Source organism: Calonectris borealis, chromosome 14, assembly GCF_964195595.1.
Source record: "Calonectris borealis chromosome 14, bCalBor7.hap1.2, whole genome shotgun sequence".
NCBI classification, from domain to species: Eukaryota; Metazoa; Chordata; class Aves; order Procellariiformes; family Procellariidae; genus Calonectris; species Calonectris borealis.
In genome coordinates this window covers 19,395,870-19,413,848 of record NC_134325.1, presented here as the reverse complement: position 1 = coordinate 19,413,848, position 17,979 = coordinate 19,395,870, and the positions used below count along the sequence as shown (strand labels likewise).

The window sequence follows — 17,979 nt, the reverse complement described above, 5'->3', positions numbered from 1 at the left end:
AACCAATGAGGTATCCTTTCCAGACTTGCATCTGGCAAACCAGCCGGGGGTATGCCTTGCGCTCGCCACTGGTGTGCCCTCTCAAAGCCTTCTGAAGCCTTTCTACCTCCGCTTCAGCCAGGTTAAGGAACTTTTTGCACTGCTGCCTGACATCAAGCAAGCAACTTTATGTCTAGCTCTCAGATTCATGAATGTGATTCTTCTTCTTCTTCCCTCATTTATAGACAATTCACTGGTTCTTTCTTAGACACTGACCACAGCATGGGATGAGTTTCTCTGCCCACTGTACAAGGAGCCCAGCGAACCACCTCAGAGCCTTGGGAGCTAGCTTAGACTTCGATGCTTCACTACAGGGTTTTAAAAACATGTGAGATGACTCTCATCTTTAGAGATCAGAAAGTTGTCTGTGTCCCACCGTGTTTTGCGATAACTTTCCATGCGCTAGATCTGGTTTTCCTGATACCTTCCTTGGGTGCTTCTGGTGATGGTTCCTTGACAGGCAGAAGGAAAAAGAGACAAGGCCGGAGGATATTTCTTAGAGCAGAACAGTTTGGACCACAAAATTGGAGGGGAAAGACAAGATTTTGGCTTTAAAGATGTTCTATCTGCTTTGGCTGCACATGTCTTAGATGTCATAGGGATTCGTTCTTCTTGCTTTTCAAACATTCGTTTATTGAGACTTTGAAGTCCATTGGGGAAGGACTTTCTGTGGGTTTCTCTAGGCTTGAATTATTTAACTTCAGTCATCAAAATATGTCCACAATGGGAAGGTTGATCAGTCTGTGAAGAGGCGATCTCCCTCTGTAGTCAGTGGGGATTCAGATACGAAATTGGAATTACAATGGCATCCAACGGCATCCAGATTTTGGCTATAATGTCACTGAGTGACAAACAAACCCACACCACAGAAAGGAGGATGCACGGTCGTCCGTGACTGAGCAAGCTTGTGGGTGGGGAGCAAAACCACCTGTGTTGCATGAATGTGAGTACAAAGCACATCTTTCAAAAGGTTAGGTTAAGTGTCAGCAAGTTCGGGAGGTCTGAAATACTCTTCATCTTGCCTGGGTTACTTAAAACCTAGGGATCTGTCTTTGAGGCACGGAAAGAAAACCCCTCTCTGATATTCACGCCTGATTATGCCCTACTCAAATCAGAAAACAAAACGATCTACTGCCAGCTGTCCACATGACAAAATAAGATTGAAGGATCTTGGCCCATGGGGCCCCAGAGTTGGACTGAAATGCAGTAGGAGTTAAGAGGGGCAGAAATGAGTTACGGGGGAAGCAAAGCGGGTTATGGAAGCTGGGGTGAGAAAACGCTCACAGCGCAAGGGGATAAATATTAGTTGCAAACAACTGCACCCTTTATTGGAGAAGATGGCAGTTTTGTTTGCTGACCAACCCAGCAGACGTTGAGAAATCTCCAGGTCTGAAGGGAAATCACAGTAGCAGCTCATGTTTGCAACATGAATTAAATGTTTGTATGCTCTGAAGTGAATTACGAAACCCTTCAGAAGCAAAATACCTTTCACGCTTTATATAAAGTGCTTATTTTTTCTCAAAGTTCTTTAACTGTTTTTTCTTTTTTCTTCCTTTTGTCTTTCTTGTCACGATGCTATGGGCATTTTCCACTGCTATTTTAAATGAATTGCCAGAGTGAGGCACGCTGAAGTTGCAATGTCTTTATTTAGCCTCTGGGGTTTAGGCCAAACCCCAAACGTTATTTAGAAAGTTATTTGTATGCAAGGTCTTTTTGTTTAGGTGCTGTTGAATTTAGCACACGTATGATTTCACCTCAGTCTTTGTAAAAATAAGGCTAGGACACTTGCAGGTAGAGAAATCATCACATCTGAGTATTGTTTCAACTCATAGAACTAAGTGCAACACTACCACTGCCTGAAAAGCCTTTAAATAAACAGGGACTTGGGTCTATTCATCGCCCTTCTCAGGGCATTCTTCATGTCCTTGTTCCTGAGGCTGTAGATGAGGGGGTTCAGCAATGGGGCTACAACGACGTAAAGCACTGTAATAACTTTGTCCCTGTCCTGTGGAACCCTTGACTTAGGATTCATGTACCTGCAGGTAACTGTCCCGTAAAATAAGGTTACCACCATCAGGTGGGATCCACAGGTGGAGAAGGTCTTGGATTGCACACGTGCAGATTGAATCTTCAAGATGGCCGAAAGGATACGGGCGTAGGACGTGATGATCAGAAGAAAGGGGATCAAGACTATGGCGATGCTGAAGATGAAGATGACGAACTCTGTAAGGGCAGTGTCAGCGCAGGCCAAGGTCACCATTGCTGTCACTTCGCAGAAGTAATGGTTCAAGATGCCAGGCCCACAGAAGGGCACCCGCAAGGTGAGGCTGCAGAGGACCATGGAGCTCAGTAGGCTGCTGACCCAGGAAGCCACGACCATGTGAATGCAAACCTTCCTGTTCATGACAGTGGTGTAGAGCAAGGGGTGACATATTGCCATATATCGATCATAGGCCATGACCCCAAGCAGAAAACACTCTGTCATGCCACAAGTCAGAGCCAAATACATCTGAGCAACACATCCAGAGAAGGAGATGGTCCCCTTCTTGGTCAAGAGGTTCACCAGCATCTGGGGGATGATGATGGAGACATAGCAGGTATCTAAGAAGGAGAGGTTGGCAAGGAAAAAGTACATGGGTGACTGCAACTGGCAATCAGCTCTGATCACTGTAAGGATCATGATGTTCCCAACAACTGTGAACAGATAAAAAACCAGGAACACTACGAAAAGAGCAGTCTGTGTCCTTGGCTGGGAGGAAAGGCCTTGAAAGATGAATTCTGTCACTACGCTTTGGTTTTCCCTGGCCATTATTATTCCAGTGGTTTAACTGTCAAGACAAGAAATAGTAACAAAGTCAACTCAAATCTCTTGCAAGATAAGTACCAGACACAACACACCATCTATTTTATATTATCTATGATGGTGACCAGAGAAACGAGAAAATGTTGAGAAAGTTACATGGTACCTTTAGCTGAACCCCTGCTCATGTTGGTTGCACTCTAATTACACAGATTTAACAGAAGAATGCCTAATTTGGACACATTTAAATGCCCAAGAGAACTACTGACCTCTTTAGAAAATCAAGATTCAATGTTAGATCAAAAGACGAGATGTTAAAATCCCAGTTCTCGATATCCAGTCTTAACCTGGGAAAAAACACGAAACAGACTTCTGGAGCGAAACAATCCTTCAGACACTCTCATTATGACACAGATCTACTCTTGTGGACAAATATCCATAGACCTGTATCCTTTTCCTGCAATAAAGCCAAAATTCAGCACGCTGACCACATCTAACAAATTACATATGTCCAACCACCTTAAGGTATATCTAGGATCTTACGGCATTCTCGTCACTGTAGCTCCTACTGTCCATGTTCTGTCTTTACGCAGTATCGCCTAAGAGGTTTTAAGGCTTTACTATGACATGAAAGTTTCCGAGTAGTATATGGTCACAGTTGTGGATCCCGAGTCTTCGTGCAGTAAAAGGAGAGTAGCAGAATGCCTACCTTAATAATGCTGTGGAAGACACTAATAAATGTCACTCGATATGCTGTAGGGTATCTGAGACATCTGAAGGTGGCCATCACCTTTGATGCAGGGACGTTGGAGGGCTTGTGCTCCTCTGGAATGAAAATTGCCCAAACGACAGGTCACGCTGGGGTGTCCAAGTGGTACCAGGCTGCTGCGGCTGAACACATTATTTGGATGCCTCGTTGATACGGTCAATGGACTCTAAAGGGCGATTCAGATGACCAGCTAGTAGGTGATACCTTTAGCTATCTCAACTTCTCAGCTGTTCCTGAGAACCCGAGTGGCCTTCTGGGCTTAACCTTGACCCCTGGTTTATTCCTCACTCATGACAGACATTTAGATGTATAACTTCCATGTAAATGTTTATATGTGGATGCCTAAACCTGATGCCTTGCCCTGAAACTGAATCCTATCCTGTGTTTTTAAGACCAAGCAGACTCTCACAACCTGAATTAGCAATTACGCTGTCAGGGGAAAGCATTGCAAAATGAAGCATCGTTCCAAAAGAGAAACTGTGGTGGAAGGGAGGTTCAGAAATAATCCTAAAAAGCTCAGTTCAGGAGGCCCTTTGCCTCAGCCCAAGATTACTGCCTCAGGTAGGTGGGATGGCTGAGCCACCGCCCCAGTCAATACAACCGGAGGAGTCCGTCTCCACTGCAGCCCAGGGAGCCCCGACTGCTCAGCACCGATCTCCCAGTCAGCGAAGGCAGGTGCCTCCCTCCTGACTTGAAAGGAAAGGTTAAGGTGCCGAAGCATCCACGCCTCTTGCCGTTTTAGGTTCACTGTGGTAGCCAGGACATCTGTATGGGACAAGCACGTGTGATAGAAGAGCTGCAGAAGACTTGTATCAACCGTATCAACTAGCTTTTCACTGGCACCTGTGCAAATGTGGCCATCAGCTCATATGTAAACACCTAAATTCCGGTGAGATGGGTCTGATCCCTGATGCTTACTGGCATTAATCCAAGTCTTATTCAAGACCTGAACTCTCTAGACCAGGTGGGCTCTATCAGTTATGATGCCGTAACTCTAAGAACCTGCATCATACGAAATTCAGCATCTTTCTTAAGATGGATGTAGAACTCGAGAGACAGCTTTCTCTCATTTAAGCACATAGATGCACAATCATTTTAAAGCCTGTGCCAACATCAACAGCTACATTCAGCTTCTGATTCTCTTCAGGCATTTATAATTTACATAACTACACTCCGGAGGCCAAGAACAATTCAATTTTGCCTTCAGTAAACCAGTAGTGGTAATGCTTTTGATGAATATCATACCACATTAAAAAACATCCTTCAGCAGCTGAAAACTGCAAGCCTCTGGGAGCGAGAAGGGAAATTTCCTCTAGCTATGGTATAAAGAACTAGAGTGGGATTCTCTATAGGATTTCGTTTCCTAAATACTTTGGAGTAGCTGAGACCAAACTGCTCATGAGTGGTTCCACGGGCTTGAGATCGGTGCTTCTAGCTCACTTACCTACTTTGGAAAATCACCCCCTTATATTATTGACGTTAGTAGACAGCACGAGCTCTGAACTTTACACCTTTTGATTTCAAAGGAGTTTGAAGGATGAGAGTCATTTATGCTTTATAGGTGAGAAAAAGTAGACACAAATAAGGTAAGAACTTTGCTCAAGGTTAAAAGGGGTTTCTTACAGAAACCATTACCTTATCACGGCACATCTATCAGCAGTGACAAACACGCCTTGGACCTATCTAAATTCTCCTATGGACTAAACCACCTTGAAATCATCCTGACATATCTCTGTTCAAGATTTGTAAAATTAAAGAATGTTTTTTCTGTACCTGAAAATGTCCAATCTACAAGAAGGTTGAAACTCATCCAATAACAGGAATACTGGCAGCAGAATACACAAAAGAAAGTGGCAGGCACCCCTCGCCTGATCAAAAGAAGTGTTAGATACTTGGAGGTAAGAAATAAATGCAAAGTGGCTTAGTCCTTTACATTTGGATTTAAGGCGTTCAAAGTGATAGCAGCGTGGTGGAAGAATTGAAATCGCATTTCAAGATTTCCCTTTTGAGACACCATAACCAATTTTAAATGCCAAAGTGGTCCCAGAGGTTGCATTGCAATTATTTCTTGTAAACACAAGCCCAAGCATAATTTTAAGTGTTTAAGTCATAAACAATTGAAGTTTTGGTAAAAGTTTTTACAACTGCCTGTTCAAGACTTGGTGAACCGTACGTTACACTTCAAATCTTAAGGGACCAAATATTTTAATGGATTTGTGGGATTTTTTAGAGGGTTGTCTAAACATGGAATTTTACCCAGTTATTCCTACTTTGAGCCAGATGACTTCTGTGAGGGTGAAACACACTAATACTCCAGCTTTGGTCTGAAGACATCGGGAGATGCAGAATCTGATACATCTCATAAGGTGAAATCCTCCCCAGGTGCCCAAAAGTTAGTTATCTAGGTTGTCTAAGCTACTAACTGTCTGTATAGTTAACAGCGGAAAATAGCCATTTTCAGAGCACAGGGGAAACAACGCTTCCTCCATATTCAGCTCAGAGGAATCAGCATTTCTAGAGAGCGATTGATCTCTCTGTTTGGAAAGAGGAGGATAAATACCGCTATTTGGTGAAATGACGTCCCAAGGGCTGGGGGAGTGGGAAGGCAGTGCTGGAATGGACAGTCTAGATCATTTCCCCTAGCACCAGGTGTTCATCTCTTTCCCATCTGCCCGGACCCAAGACGGACACCTCAAGAAGTCAGAAGAGCTTCTGAGGGAACTGCACAGCATTCAGCAAATATGTTTAGGGTGTAGGGGTTTTTTTAACTTCAGCTGTTGGAAGCGCGAAAATTTGGGCTCACTGGCTGGGTTTGGTTCATGACACATTTTTGATGAGGTGTCAGTGCTGGGTGAGGTGTGCCAAAGGCTCATTCAAACTTCTGGAGGCCTGAGGGGAAGGAAGACCTCACTTTGGACCTGCTTCCATTAGGAATATAAGCACCTTCAGCCAGGATGAAGAGGTGCGCTCATCTCTGAGGAGGGGTCATCAGCTGTAACCCCTCCTGGAGCTAGGTGCTCATCCATAAGTGTTCCTCAAAAACGAGACATAACAACCAGCACATCTAAGAAAAGGTGATGGGTGATAGTAGCAGGCGACTCTCTTCTGAGAGGTACTGAGGCACCCATTTGCCGACCGCACGCCCTCTCTAGGGAGGTGTGCTGCTTACTGGGGGCTCGTAGCAGGGATGTCACCGAGAGGCTACCAAGCCTCGTACGGTCCACTGACTATTATCTGCTGCTGCTGTTTCACGTGGGCACCAGTGATAGAGCCAGGAGCAGTCTGAGGACTATCAAGAAGGATTAGAGAGCCCTGGGAGCGATGGTAAGGGACTCTGGAGCACAGGTGGTTTTTTCATCAGTCCTCCCGGTCAAAGGAAAGGGGTTGGAAAGGGCCAGTCGAATGTGGCGAGTCAACAAATGGTTATGGGACGGGTCCCACAGCCAGGGCTTTGGTTATTTAGACCATGGGACTGTCTTTGAGAAACCTGGTCTACTAGGGGCTGATGGGGTCCATCTGTCAGAGAAGGGGAAGAGCATCTTCGGTCAAAGGCTTGCCAAGCTGGTGAAGAGGGTTTTAAAGTAAAGTTGCGGGAGGAGGGGAACCTCAATCCATCCCACTCGTACCGGTCTGATGCCAGGGCCATCAATGGATGCCCAGAGCCTGGAGAAGGATCGCAGGTCAGCAGGAGAGCACCTGAAGAGGAGCACAAAGGAACTCCAGCCAGTAAGGCAGCTTCATCGGGCGCCCAACTTAAATGCCTCTATGCAAAGGCACGATGCATGGGGAATAAACAAGAGGAGTTAGAGACGTGCGCACTCTTGCAGGGCTACGATCTTATTGGCATCATGGAGACGTGGTGGGATGGCTCCTACGATTGGACTGTTGGAATGGAAGGATACAGGCCCTTTAGGAAGGACAGGCAGGGGAGATGAGGAGGGGGTGTCGCCCTCTATGTCAATGACCAGCTGGAGTGCATGGAGCTGCGCCCTGGGACGGATGAGGAGCCAACAGAGAGCTTATGGGTCAGGATTAAAGGGAGGGCAGGGACAGGTGACATTATAGGGGGGGTCTGCTACCGGCCACCCGACCAGGAAGACGGAGCAGATGAGGCCCCCTCTAGACAGATAGGAGCAGCCTCACGTTCTCAAGCCCTGGTCCTCATGGGGAGCTGATAACTGCTGGGTGGCTGGTCCCCAGGGGAGTTCCTTTTTTTGGAAGGGGAGAAGCGTAATTTGTGATGGAAATAGATTTAACGCCTTAGCTGATGTTCGAGTTCAGGCCTGCTGAGAAGCTTCCAGTGGGTCATTCTACGACTATTGCCTCCACCTACTGCTAGTATTTAGTCTTGTTAAGGTTTAAGAAACCCCCGTTCTCCCTACATGTACAGTTCATATCCATTTGTCTGCCTTCACTAATCAGAGGCTTTATCTTTGCCTTATCTTCCCTATCTTTCAGTCATGGGAAGCATCTTTGAAAAAAGTGAAGAGTCCTTTAGGTGTGGTGGGAGCCCGGGTTGGTCTGGGGAAAAGCTGGTGACTGACTCTGGCTACATTTCTCCTTTTCTGGCTTGCTCTGCACTAAATATCTTTGCTTTTATCTTTGTATTTACTTGCCAAAGATTCACCTATCCAAGGGCTCACTTGCGCTATCTCAAGAGGCTCTGCAGGCAATGCAGACTTCTCCAGTCCATAGCCCACCAAGTCCAAACTCAATTCTGGGCTGGCTCAGCTGACATAATTCAGGGCTAACTAATGCTCCTGGTAGGCGGCTGGAGGGTCTTGGTCTGGGATGGCGCTGAGCAGCAGGAATATCTGCCAGCGTAGCACGTCTCTGCTGGGGCTGAGAAGAATGAGTCGTTGACCAAAGTGGCAATACGTCCTAGCCCAGCCAGGACCTGTGCCAGATGTCAGACCCAAACCTTTCCCCTGGCCACCCTCAAAGGTGGCATATAGCAGTAGGGAGAGACACCTGGCATGTGACCTTCCCCCAGGGGACAGCGATCTGCCCAAAAACCCAAGCAAGGAGTGTGTCCTCATATGTTTTATATCTTACATGGCGTAAGAGTAAGGGAGTAGTTGAAGATACACCACTAAATAAGCTTTCTCCTGTCCCTGCCCTTGCTGGGAAGGCCAGAGCCACAGCTGGGGCCACGTGCCCTGCTCTGAGCCGCAGGAGAGCCCTGGTCTGGCTCTCTGGCGTGGGCTTCTGGGCTCAGACCCATGAATGCCACCTCCAGATGTTGGTGCTTGAGCCACAGTGTAAAGAGCCAGGGCTGAAATGATCCCTTAGTTTGGTCCTTCCCTGTATGGGACGGAGGTAAACACAGTTTGGACCGCAAAATTAAAAGGGAAAGACAAGATTTTGGCTTTAAAGATGTTCTATCATACTTTTGTACATGTCTTAGATGTAATAGGGATTTGTTCTTCTTGCTTTTCAAACACTCGTTTATTGAGACTTTGAAGTCCATTGGGGAAGGACTTTCTGTGGGTTTCTCTAGGCTTGAAGTATTTAACTTCAGTCATCAAAATATGTCCACAATGGGAAGGTTGATCAGTCTGTGGAGAGGCGTTCTCCCTCTGTAGTCAGTGGGGATTCAGATACGAAATTGGAATTACAATGGCATCCAACGGCATCCAGATTTTGGCTATAATGTCACTGAGTGACAAACAAACCCACACCACAGAAAGGAGGATGCACGGTCGTCCGTGACTGAGCAAGCTTGTGGGTGGGGAGCAAAACCACCTGTGTTGCATGAATGTGAGTACAAAGCACATCTTTCAAAAGGTTAGTTTAATTGTCAGCAAGTTCGGGAGGTCTGAAATATTCTTCATCTTGCCTGGGTTACTTAAAACCTAGGGATCTGTCTTTGAGGCACGGAAAGAAAACCCCTCTCTGATATTCACGTCTGATTATGCCCTACTCAAATCAGAAAACAAAACGATCTACTGCCAGCTGTCCACATGACAAAATAAGATTGAAGGATCTTGGCCCATGGGGCCCCAGAGTTGGACTGAAATGCAGTAGGAGTTAAGAGGGGCAGAAATGAGTTACGGGGGAAGCAAAGCGGGTTATGGAAGCTGGGGTGAGAAAACGCTCACAGCGCAAGGGGATAAATATTAGTTGCAAACAACTGCACCCTTCATTGGAGAAGATGGCAGTTTTGTTTGCTGACCAACCCAGCAGACGTTGAGAAATCTCCAGGTCTGAAGGGAAATCACAGTAGCAGCTCATGTTTGCAACATGAATTAAATGTTTGTCTGCTCTGAAGTGAATTACGAAACCCTTCAGAAGCAAAATACCTTTCATGCTTTATATAAAGTGCTTATTTTTTCTCACAGCTCTTTAACTGTTTTTTCTTTTTTCTTCCTTTTGTCTTTCTTGCTATGGGCATTTCCCGCTGCTATTTTAAATGAATTGCCAGAGTGAGGCACGCTGAAGTTGCAATGTCTTTATTTAGCCTCTGGGGTTTAGACCAAACCCCAAACGTTATTTAGAAAGTTATTTGTATGCAAGGTCTTTTTGTTTAGGTGCTGTTGAATTTAGCACACGTATGATTTCACCTCAGTCTTTGTAAAAATAAGGCTAGGACACTTGCAGGTAGAGAAATCATCACATCTGAGTATTGTTTCAACTCATAGAACTAAGTGCAACACTACCACTGCCTGAAAAGCCTTTAAGTAAACAGGGATTTGGGTCTATTCATCGCCCTTCTCAGGGCATTCTTCATGTCCTTGTTCCTGAGGCTGTAGATGAGGGGGTTCAGCAATGGGGCTACAACGACGTAAAGCACTGTAATAACTTTGTCCCTGTCCTGTGGAACCCTTGACTTAGGATTCATGTACCTGCAGATAACTGTCCCGTAAAATATGGTTACCACCATCAGGTGGGATCCACAGGTGGAGAAGGTCTTGGATTGCACACGTGCAGATTTAATCTTCAAGATGGCGGAAAGGATACGGGCGTAGGACGTGATGATCAGAAGAAAGGGGATGAATGCTATGAGGATGCTGAAGATGAAGTTGACCAACTCCGAAAGGGCAGTGTCGGCACAGGCCAAGGCCAGCACTGCTGGCACTTCGCAGAAGTAATGGTTCAAGATGCCAGGCCCGCAGAAGGGCAGCCGCCAGATGAGGGTGATGACGACCATGGAGCTCAGTAGGCTGCTGGCCCAGGAAGCTGCGACCATGTGAATGCAAACCTTCCTGTTCATGACAGTGGTGTAGAGCAAGGGGTGACATATTGCCACATATCGATCATAGGCCATGACCCCAAGCAGAAAACACTCTGCCATGCCACATGTCAGAGAGAAATACATCTGAGCAGCACATCCGGAGAAGGAGATGGTCCCCTTCTTGGTCAAGAGGTTCACCAACATCTGGGGGATGTTAGTGGTGACATAGCAGGTATCTAAGAAGGACAGGTTGGCAAGGAAAAAGTACATGGGTGACTGCAACTGGCAATCAGCTCTGATCACTGTAAGGATCATGATGTTCCCAACAACCGTGAACAGATAAAAAACCAGGAACACTACGAAAAGAGCAGTCTGTGTCCTTGGCTGGGAGGAAAGGCCTTGAAAGATGAATTCTGTCACTACGCTTTGGTTTTCCCTGGCCATTATTATTCCAGTGGTTTAACTGTCAAGACAAGAAATAGTAACAAAGTCAACTCAAATCTCTTGCAAGATAAGTACCAGACACAACACACCATCTATTTTATATTATCTATGATGGTGACCAGAGAAACGAGAAAATGTTGAGAAAGTTACATGGTAGCTTCAGCTGAACATCTGCTCATGTTGGTTGCACTCTAATTACACAGATTTAACAGAAGAATGCCTAATTTGGACACATTTAAATGCCCAAGAGAACTACTGTCCTCTTTAGAAAATCAAGATTCAAGGTTAGATCAAAGAGGAGGTGTTAAAATCCCAGTTCTCGATATCCTGTCTTAACCTGGGAAGAAACACAAAACAGACTTCTGGAGCGAAACAATCCTTCAGACACTCTCATTATGACACAGATCTACTCTTGTGGACAAATATCCATAGACCTGTATCCTTTTCCTGCAATAAAGCCAAAATTCAGCACGCTGACCACATCTAACAAATTACATATGTCCAACCACCTTAAGGTATATCTAGGATCTTATGGCATTCTCGTCACTGTAGCTCCTACTGTCCATGTTCTGTCTTTACGCAGTATCGCCTAAGAGGTTTTAAGGCTTTACTATGACATGAAAGTTTCCGAGTAGTATATGGTCACAGTTGTGGATCCCGAGTCTTCGTGCAGTAAAAGGAGAGTAGCAGAATGCCTACCTTAATAATGCTGTGGAAGACACTAATAAATGTCACTCGATATGCTGTAGGGTATCTGAGACATCTGAAGGCGGCCGTCACATTTGATGCAGGGATGTTGGAGGGCTTGTGCTCCTCTGGAATGAAAATTGCCCAAACGACAGGTCACGCTGGGGTGTCCAAGTGGTACCAGGCTGCTGCGGCTGAACACATTATTTGGATGCCTCGTTGATACGGTCAATGGACTCTAAAGGGCGATTCAGATGACCAGCTAGTAGGTGATACCTTTAGCTATCTCAACTTCTCAGCTGTTCCTGAGAACCCGAGTGGCCTTCTGGGCTTAACCTTGACCCCTGGTTTATTCCTCACTCATGACAGACATTTACATGTATAACTTCCATGTAAATGTTTATATGTGGATGCCTAAACCTGATGCCTTGCCCTGAAACTGAATCCTATCCTGTGTTTTTAAGACCAAGCAGACTCTCACAACCTGAATTAGCAATTACGCTGTCAGGGGAAAGCATTGCAAAATGAAGCATCGTTCCAAAAGAGAAACTGTGGTGGAAGGGAGGTTCAAAAATAATCCTAAAAAGCTCAGTTCAGGAGGCCCTTTGCCTCAGCCCAAGATTACTGCCTCAGGTAGGTGGGATGGCTGAGCCACCGCCCCAGTCAATACAACCGGAGGAGTCCGTCTCCACTGCAGCCCAGGGAGCCCCGACTGCTCAGCACCGATCTCCCAGTCAGCGAAGGCAGGTGCCTCCCTCCTGACTTGAAAGGAAGGGTTAAGGTGCCGAAGCATCCACGCCTCTTGCCGTTTTGGGTTCACTGTGGTAGCCAGGACATCTGTATGGGACAAGCACGTATGATAGAAGAGCTGCAGAAGACTTGTATCAACCGTATCAACTAGCTTTTCACTGGCACCTGTGCAAATGTGGCCATCAGCTCATATGTAAACACCTAAATTCCGGTGAGATGGGTCTGATCCCTGATGCTTACTGGCATTAATCCAAGTCTTATTCAAGACCTGAACTCTCTAGACCAGGTGGGCTCTATCAGTTATGATGCCGTAACTCTAAGAACCTGCATAATACGAAATTCAGCATCTTTCTTAAGATGGATGTAGAACTCGAGAGACAGCTTTCTCTCATTTAAGCACATAGATGCACAATCATTTTAAAGCCTGTGCCAACATCAACAGCTACATTCAGCTTCTGATTCTCTTCAGGCATTTATAATTTACATAACTACACTCCGGAGGCCAAGAACAACTCAATTTTGCCTTCAGTAAACCAGTTGTGGTAATGCTTTTGATGAATATCATACCACATTAAAAAACATCCTTCAGCAGCTGAAAACTGCAAGCCTCTGGGAGCGAGAAGGGAAATTTCCTCTAGCTATGGTATAAAGAACTAGAGTGGGATTCTCTATAGGATTTCGTTTCCTAAATACTTTGGAGTAGCTGAGACCAAACTGCTCATGAGTGGTTCCACGGGCTTGAGATCGGTGCTTCTAGCTCACTTACCTACTTTGGAAAATCACCCCCTTATATTATTGACGTTAGTAGACAGCACGAGCTCTGAACTTTACACCTTTTGATTTCAAAGGAGTTTGAAGGATGAGAGTCATTTATGCTTTATAGGTGAGAAAAAGTAGACACAAATAAGGTAAGAACTTTGCTCAAGGTTAAAAGGGGTTTCTTACAGAAACCATTATCTTATCACGGCACATCTATCAGCAGTGACAAACACGCCTTGGACCTATCTAAATTCTCCTATGGACTAAACCACCTTGAAATCATCCTGACATATCTCTGTTCAAGATTTGTAAAATTAAAGAGTGTTTTTTCTGTACCTGAAAATGTCCAATCTACAAGAAGGTTGAAACTCATCCAATAACAGGAATACTGGCAGCAGAATACACAAAAGAAAGTGGCAGGCACCCCTCGCCTGATCAAAAGAAGTGTTAGATACTTGGAGGTAAGAAATAAATGCAAAGTGGCTTAGTCCTTTACATTTGGATTTAAGGCGTTCAAAGTGATAGCAGCGTGGTGGAAGAATTGAAATCGCATTTCAAGATTTCCCTTTTGAGACACCATAACCAATTTTAAATGCCAAAGGGAAGTGGTCCCAGAGGTTGCATTGCAATTATTTCTTGTAAACACAAGCCCAAGCATAATTTTAAGTATTTAAGTCATAAACAATTGAAGTTTTGGTAAAAGTTTTTACAACTGCCTTTTCAAGACTTGGTGAACCGTACGTTACACTTCAAATCTTAAGGGACCAAATATTTTAATGGATTTGTGGGATTTTTTAGAGGGTTGTCTAAACATGGAATTTTACCCAGTTATTCCTACTTTGAGCCAGATGACTTCTGTGAGGGTGAAACACACTAATACTCCAGCTTTGGTCTGAAGACATCGGGAGATGCAGAATCTGATACATCTCATAAGGTGAAATCCTCCCCAGGTGCCCAAAAGTTAGTTATCTAGGTTGTCTAAGCTACTAACTGTCTGTATAGTTAACAGCGGAAAATAGCCATTTTCAGAGCACAGGGGAAACAACGCTTCCTCCATATTCAGCTCAGAGGAATCAGCATTTCTAGAGAGCGATTGATCTCTCTGTTTGGAAAGAGGAGGATAAATACCGCTATTTGGTGAAAAGACGTCCCAAGGGCTGGGGGAGTGGGAAGGCAGTGCTGGAATGGACAGTCTAGATCATTTCCCCTAGCACCAGGTATTCATCTCTTTCCCATCTGCCCGGACCCAAGACGGACACCTCAAGAAGTCAGAAGAGCTTCTGAGGGAACTGCACAGCATTCAGCAAATATGTTTAGGGTGTAGGGGTTTTTTTAACTTCAGCTGTTGGAACCGCGAAAATTTGGGCTCACTGGCTGGGTTTGGTTCATGACACATTTTTGATGAGGTGTCAGTGCTGGGTGAGGTGTGCCAAAGGCTCATTCAAACTTCTGGCGGCCTGAGGGGAAGGAAGACCTCACTTTGGACCTGCTTCCATTAGGAATATAAGCGTCTTCAGCCAGGATGAAGAGGTGCTCTCATCTCTGAGGAGGGGTCATCAGCTGTAACCCCTCCTGGAGCTAGGTGCTCATCCATAAGTGTTCCTCAAAAACGAGACGTTCTTTTTTTTTTTCTTTTGCCCAATAGCCTACATCACTAGAAAGAGGGAGCTCTGTCAGACAGCTGTGATTTTCTTTGCCACAGTTGGAAAAATTTTAACAGGAAGGATCATAACATACTCGTCCAGTTTCTGATACTCTGTCCCTGAACATCTATTTTTGGCTGCCGTCAGAAATCGATAGCCCTGGGCTGACTCATCTCACACTGCAGAGCTATTCTCATATTCTCACCAGTGGGGCTGCCCTGTTGGAACAGCAGCGTGGGAGTACAGACAGCACTATCACCAAACGGCCAGCTGGAATAGGCAGAAAAATGTTGGCAAGCTGTTTGGTAATCTTTTTTTATACTGATGCTTCAGGCGAATCTCCAGTCTTTCCCTGCAGTTGCTCACTCACATCTCTACAAATACAGTCTTCTCTGACACGCTCTATTGCACCAGGATGCTGGGAGGGGAAGCTGTATTTCTGGAATGAGTTCCCCTCTAATTGTATAAAGGTATCCCTGTAAATGAAAAAAATATGGGGAGTCTAAATAAAGTGAAGGAAAAAACCCTGTATCCATTAAATCTCCATACTAATCATCATCTGCGCAGGGACATCTTTCACTAGATCAGGTTGCCCCAAGTTATGTGCAAAGATGCACATATCTGTCATGACCACCTTCCTTGTACCCATGAAGCATTATAAATTTGGAATCAACGACTTTCAAAACTTCAAACCCAAGACTCCTACTGCAGAAAGTAGCTGAGTAAATCTAATGATGTTTTGCTAAGATACCTTGTTTCCTCTAAGTGGGCTGTTTTCCATTTAAAGTTTTTTTTACTCTCTTAAATATTTATGTACATACAATATATGGGATGAGCTGCTTAGATGCAGTGTAATCCATAGAGCCAACATAAACACTGAGAACGAGGAGATTAAAGACTAATACATAACTATCATTCACCTGGGACTGCACATGCATACATGTGCACACACGCGTGAAATAGTGTTTATTACTTCGGTGGCACTTCATACAATCATCATAGAATAGCCCAGGTTGGGAGGGACCTCGAAAGATCATCTTGTCCAACCTTCTGTGGGAAAGGGAACCTAGATGAGATTATTGAGCACCCTGTCTAATTGTATCCTGAAAGCCTCCAGCAATGGGACTCTACCACATCCCTGGGGAGGTTGTTTCAGTGAGTGATTGTTCTCACTGTAAAAAATTTCTTTCTTAGGTTGAGATGAAATCTCTCCCGGTGCAACCTGTACTTGTTGCCCCTTGTCTTCTCCATATGGCTCCTTGTGAAGAGAGAGCCTCCATCCTCTTTGTAGCTGCCCTTTAAGTACTTTGCATCTTCATATATTAGAAACTATATTTCCTCTACTTGGGAAGCTGTGGATCCTTGAAAACTTACTATCATGTAAAGCGGGTATTTCAGCTGATTCAGAAAGTGAGGTTTCGTGTTTAGTTCTTTCTATTTGGAAAGCAAAAGGAGGGGTTAAATGGCATAGAACAGCCCTTTTCAGTGCATTCTTAATGAGTTCCTCAACTCTCCAAAAGAATCACTCCTCTTACAGAGATTCACCTTCTCGCTAGTATTTTTATGCTAATTCAAGGCCAAAACTCAGCCTTCCTGTTACTACTTCCCAACTCCACCTAGAAGCTGCCAGGGCCTTGAAGGCACTAATAGGACTTAATGGCCCTGACCAGCCTCACCTGGACCACTCCACACACATGCCCCTGCCCATGGCCCATTTAAGCCCAGTCTAGGACCATCAGTCCTTCCTTAGCTATGCTGTAGGTGTGTCTGGCTGCAGCCATGCCTCTGCCTCCTGGATGGGCTCTGGATCAAGACTGCAGCTTTGTCCCCACCGCTGTTCCTGGCCCATCTCCCTTTGCTCCTGGTGGCACACTGTGGATGGACCCTGTACCTAGTTCATTGCTTGCTGTGGCTGTTAACGGACCCCGTTGCCAGCCCTTGGCTCTGCGGGCTGTGTTCAGCCTCTGTAGGTCTGTGCCCCAAGAGTGAGGCACTGCCTGTCCTGGTGTCCTCCTTGGCTCCTTCCTCCTGTCCTTTGGGGACCAGCTGGCCCTTGCAGCTCTCTGACAGTAGCCATGCGGATACATTGCAGGAATGTGCCTCTACTTCTAAACTTTCATGGACTCCAGAAGAAAACACTGTTCAGTCTGTCTAACCCAGGTATGAAATATCCCTGAATATCTTCAATATTAAACCCCTTTCCTTTTTCTTCACAAAACTTCTTGTTTTTAGGGGGAGAATCTGACGTTCCGCTCCATCTCGCCTTAAAGCTATTTTTTTTCTGTTCCCAACCTATCGCGTACAGCAGAAGTGACTAGGAGCTCTCATTCTACTAGGGGTGTGCATTTTCTGCTGTCTCTGTGTGGCCACATGGATAGAGATTTTCATTCAGTTTGATGTCCCAGCTGATTATGGTGAAATAATTGCATTGCTTATACCTGGGATGTAGTTGCATCTCTTCCCCAAAAGAATTTCTAAGCTCTAAAACCCAGTTGTTGGCAGAAGTTCTCCCTTCTCTCATTGTCCCCTTCTTGCTCTTCCCTCACTAGCCATGATACCTAGTTTCTCCACCATTGTCTCCTCCCAAATAAATGACCCACCCTGATCACTTCACCATTTTCGTTCCGGTTTTGCTACGTTCACACCTGATTTTGCTATTCCTGATACCCAGGTAAACTAGACCCGTGGTGTTTCTGGTATGGTTCCTAGGCACTGCTGGCCTTGTGAGGCTCTGCTCCCCAAAAGGTGCCCAAATGCATCCCCTTCAACCATTTGTGAAGTCTGCCCGTCTCTAGCACCTCTGGTGCCCTCCTAACCACCGGTGAAATCTGGCTATCTGTCATGATGGTGGGAATTCAACAGTTCCTCACTGTTACTTGTTATGTCCAGTGGTTTCTCATGTCATGTCCAATAG

At 45.3% G+C, this 17,979-nt stretch overlaps 2 protein-coding genes and 1 long non-coding RNA gene across 3 annotated transcripts in view; 1 reads left to right on the top strand and 2 right to left on the bottom strand.

Moving 5' to 3' along the window:
* Positions 1-17,979, top strand: part of LOC142088261 (uncharacterized) — a 223,119-nt gene that overhangs the window by 180,774 nt on the left and 24,366 nt on the right. The window lies entirely within an intron of this gene.
* On the bottom strand, positions 1,466-2,848 carry LOC142088001 (olfactory receptor 2D3-like). Its single transcript, XM_075162803.1, has one exon. The coding sequence runs from the start codon at positions 2,846-2,848 to the stop codon at positions 1,907-1,909; it is 942 nt and encodes a 313-aa protein (XP_075018904.1). The 3' UTR covers positions 1,466-1,906.
* LOC142088000 (olfactory receptor 2D2-like) lies at positions 10,003-11,226 on the bottom strand. Its single transcript, XM_075162802.1, has one exon. The coding sequence runs from the start codon at positions 11,224-11,226 to the stop codon at positions 10,285-10,287; it is 942 nt and encodes a 313-aa protein (XP_075018903.1). The 3' UTR covers positions 10,003-10,284.

Bases quoted from the DNA above. Each gene is read 5' to 3' on its own strand.
- LOC142088000 (XM_075162802.1), bottom strand. From the start codon at position 11,226: ATGGCCAGGGAAAACCAAAGCGTAGTGACAGAATTCATCTTTCAAGGC.
- LOC142088001 (XM_075162803.1), bottom strand. From the start codon at position 2,848: ATGGCCAGGGAAAACCAAAGCGTAGTGACAGAATTCATCTTTCAAGGC.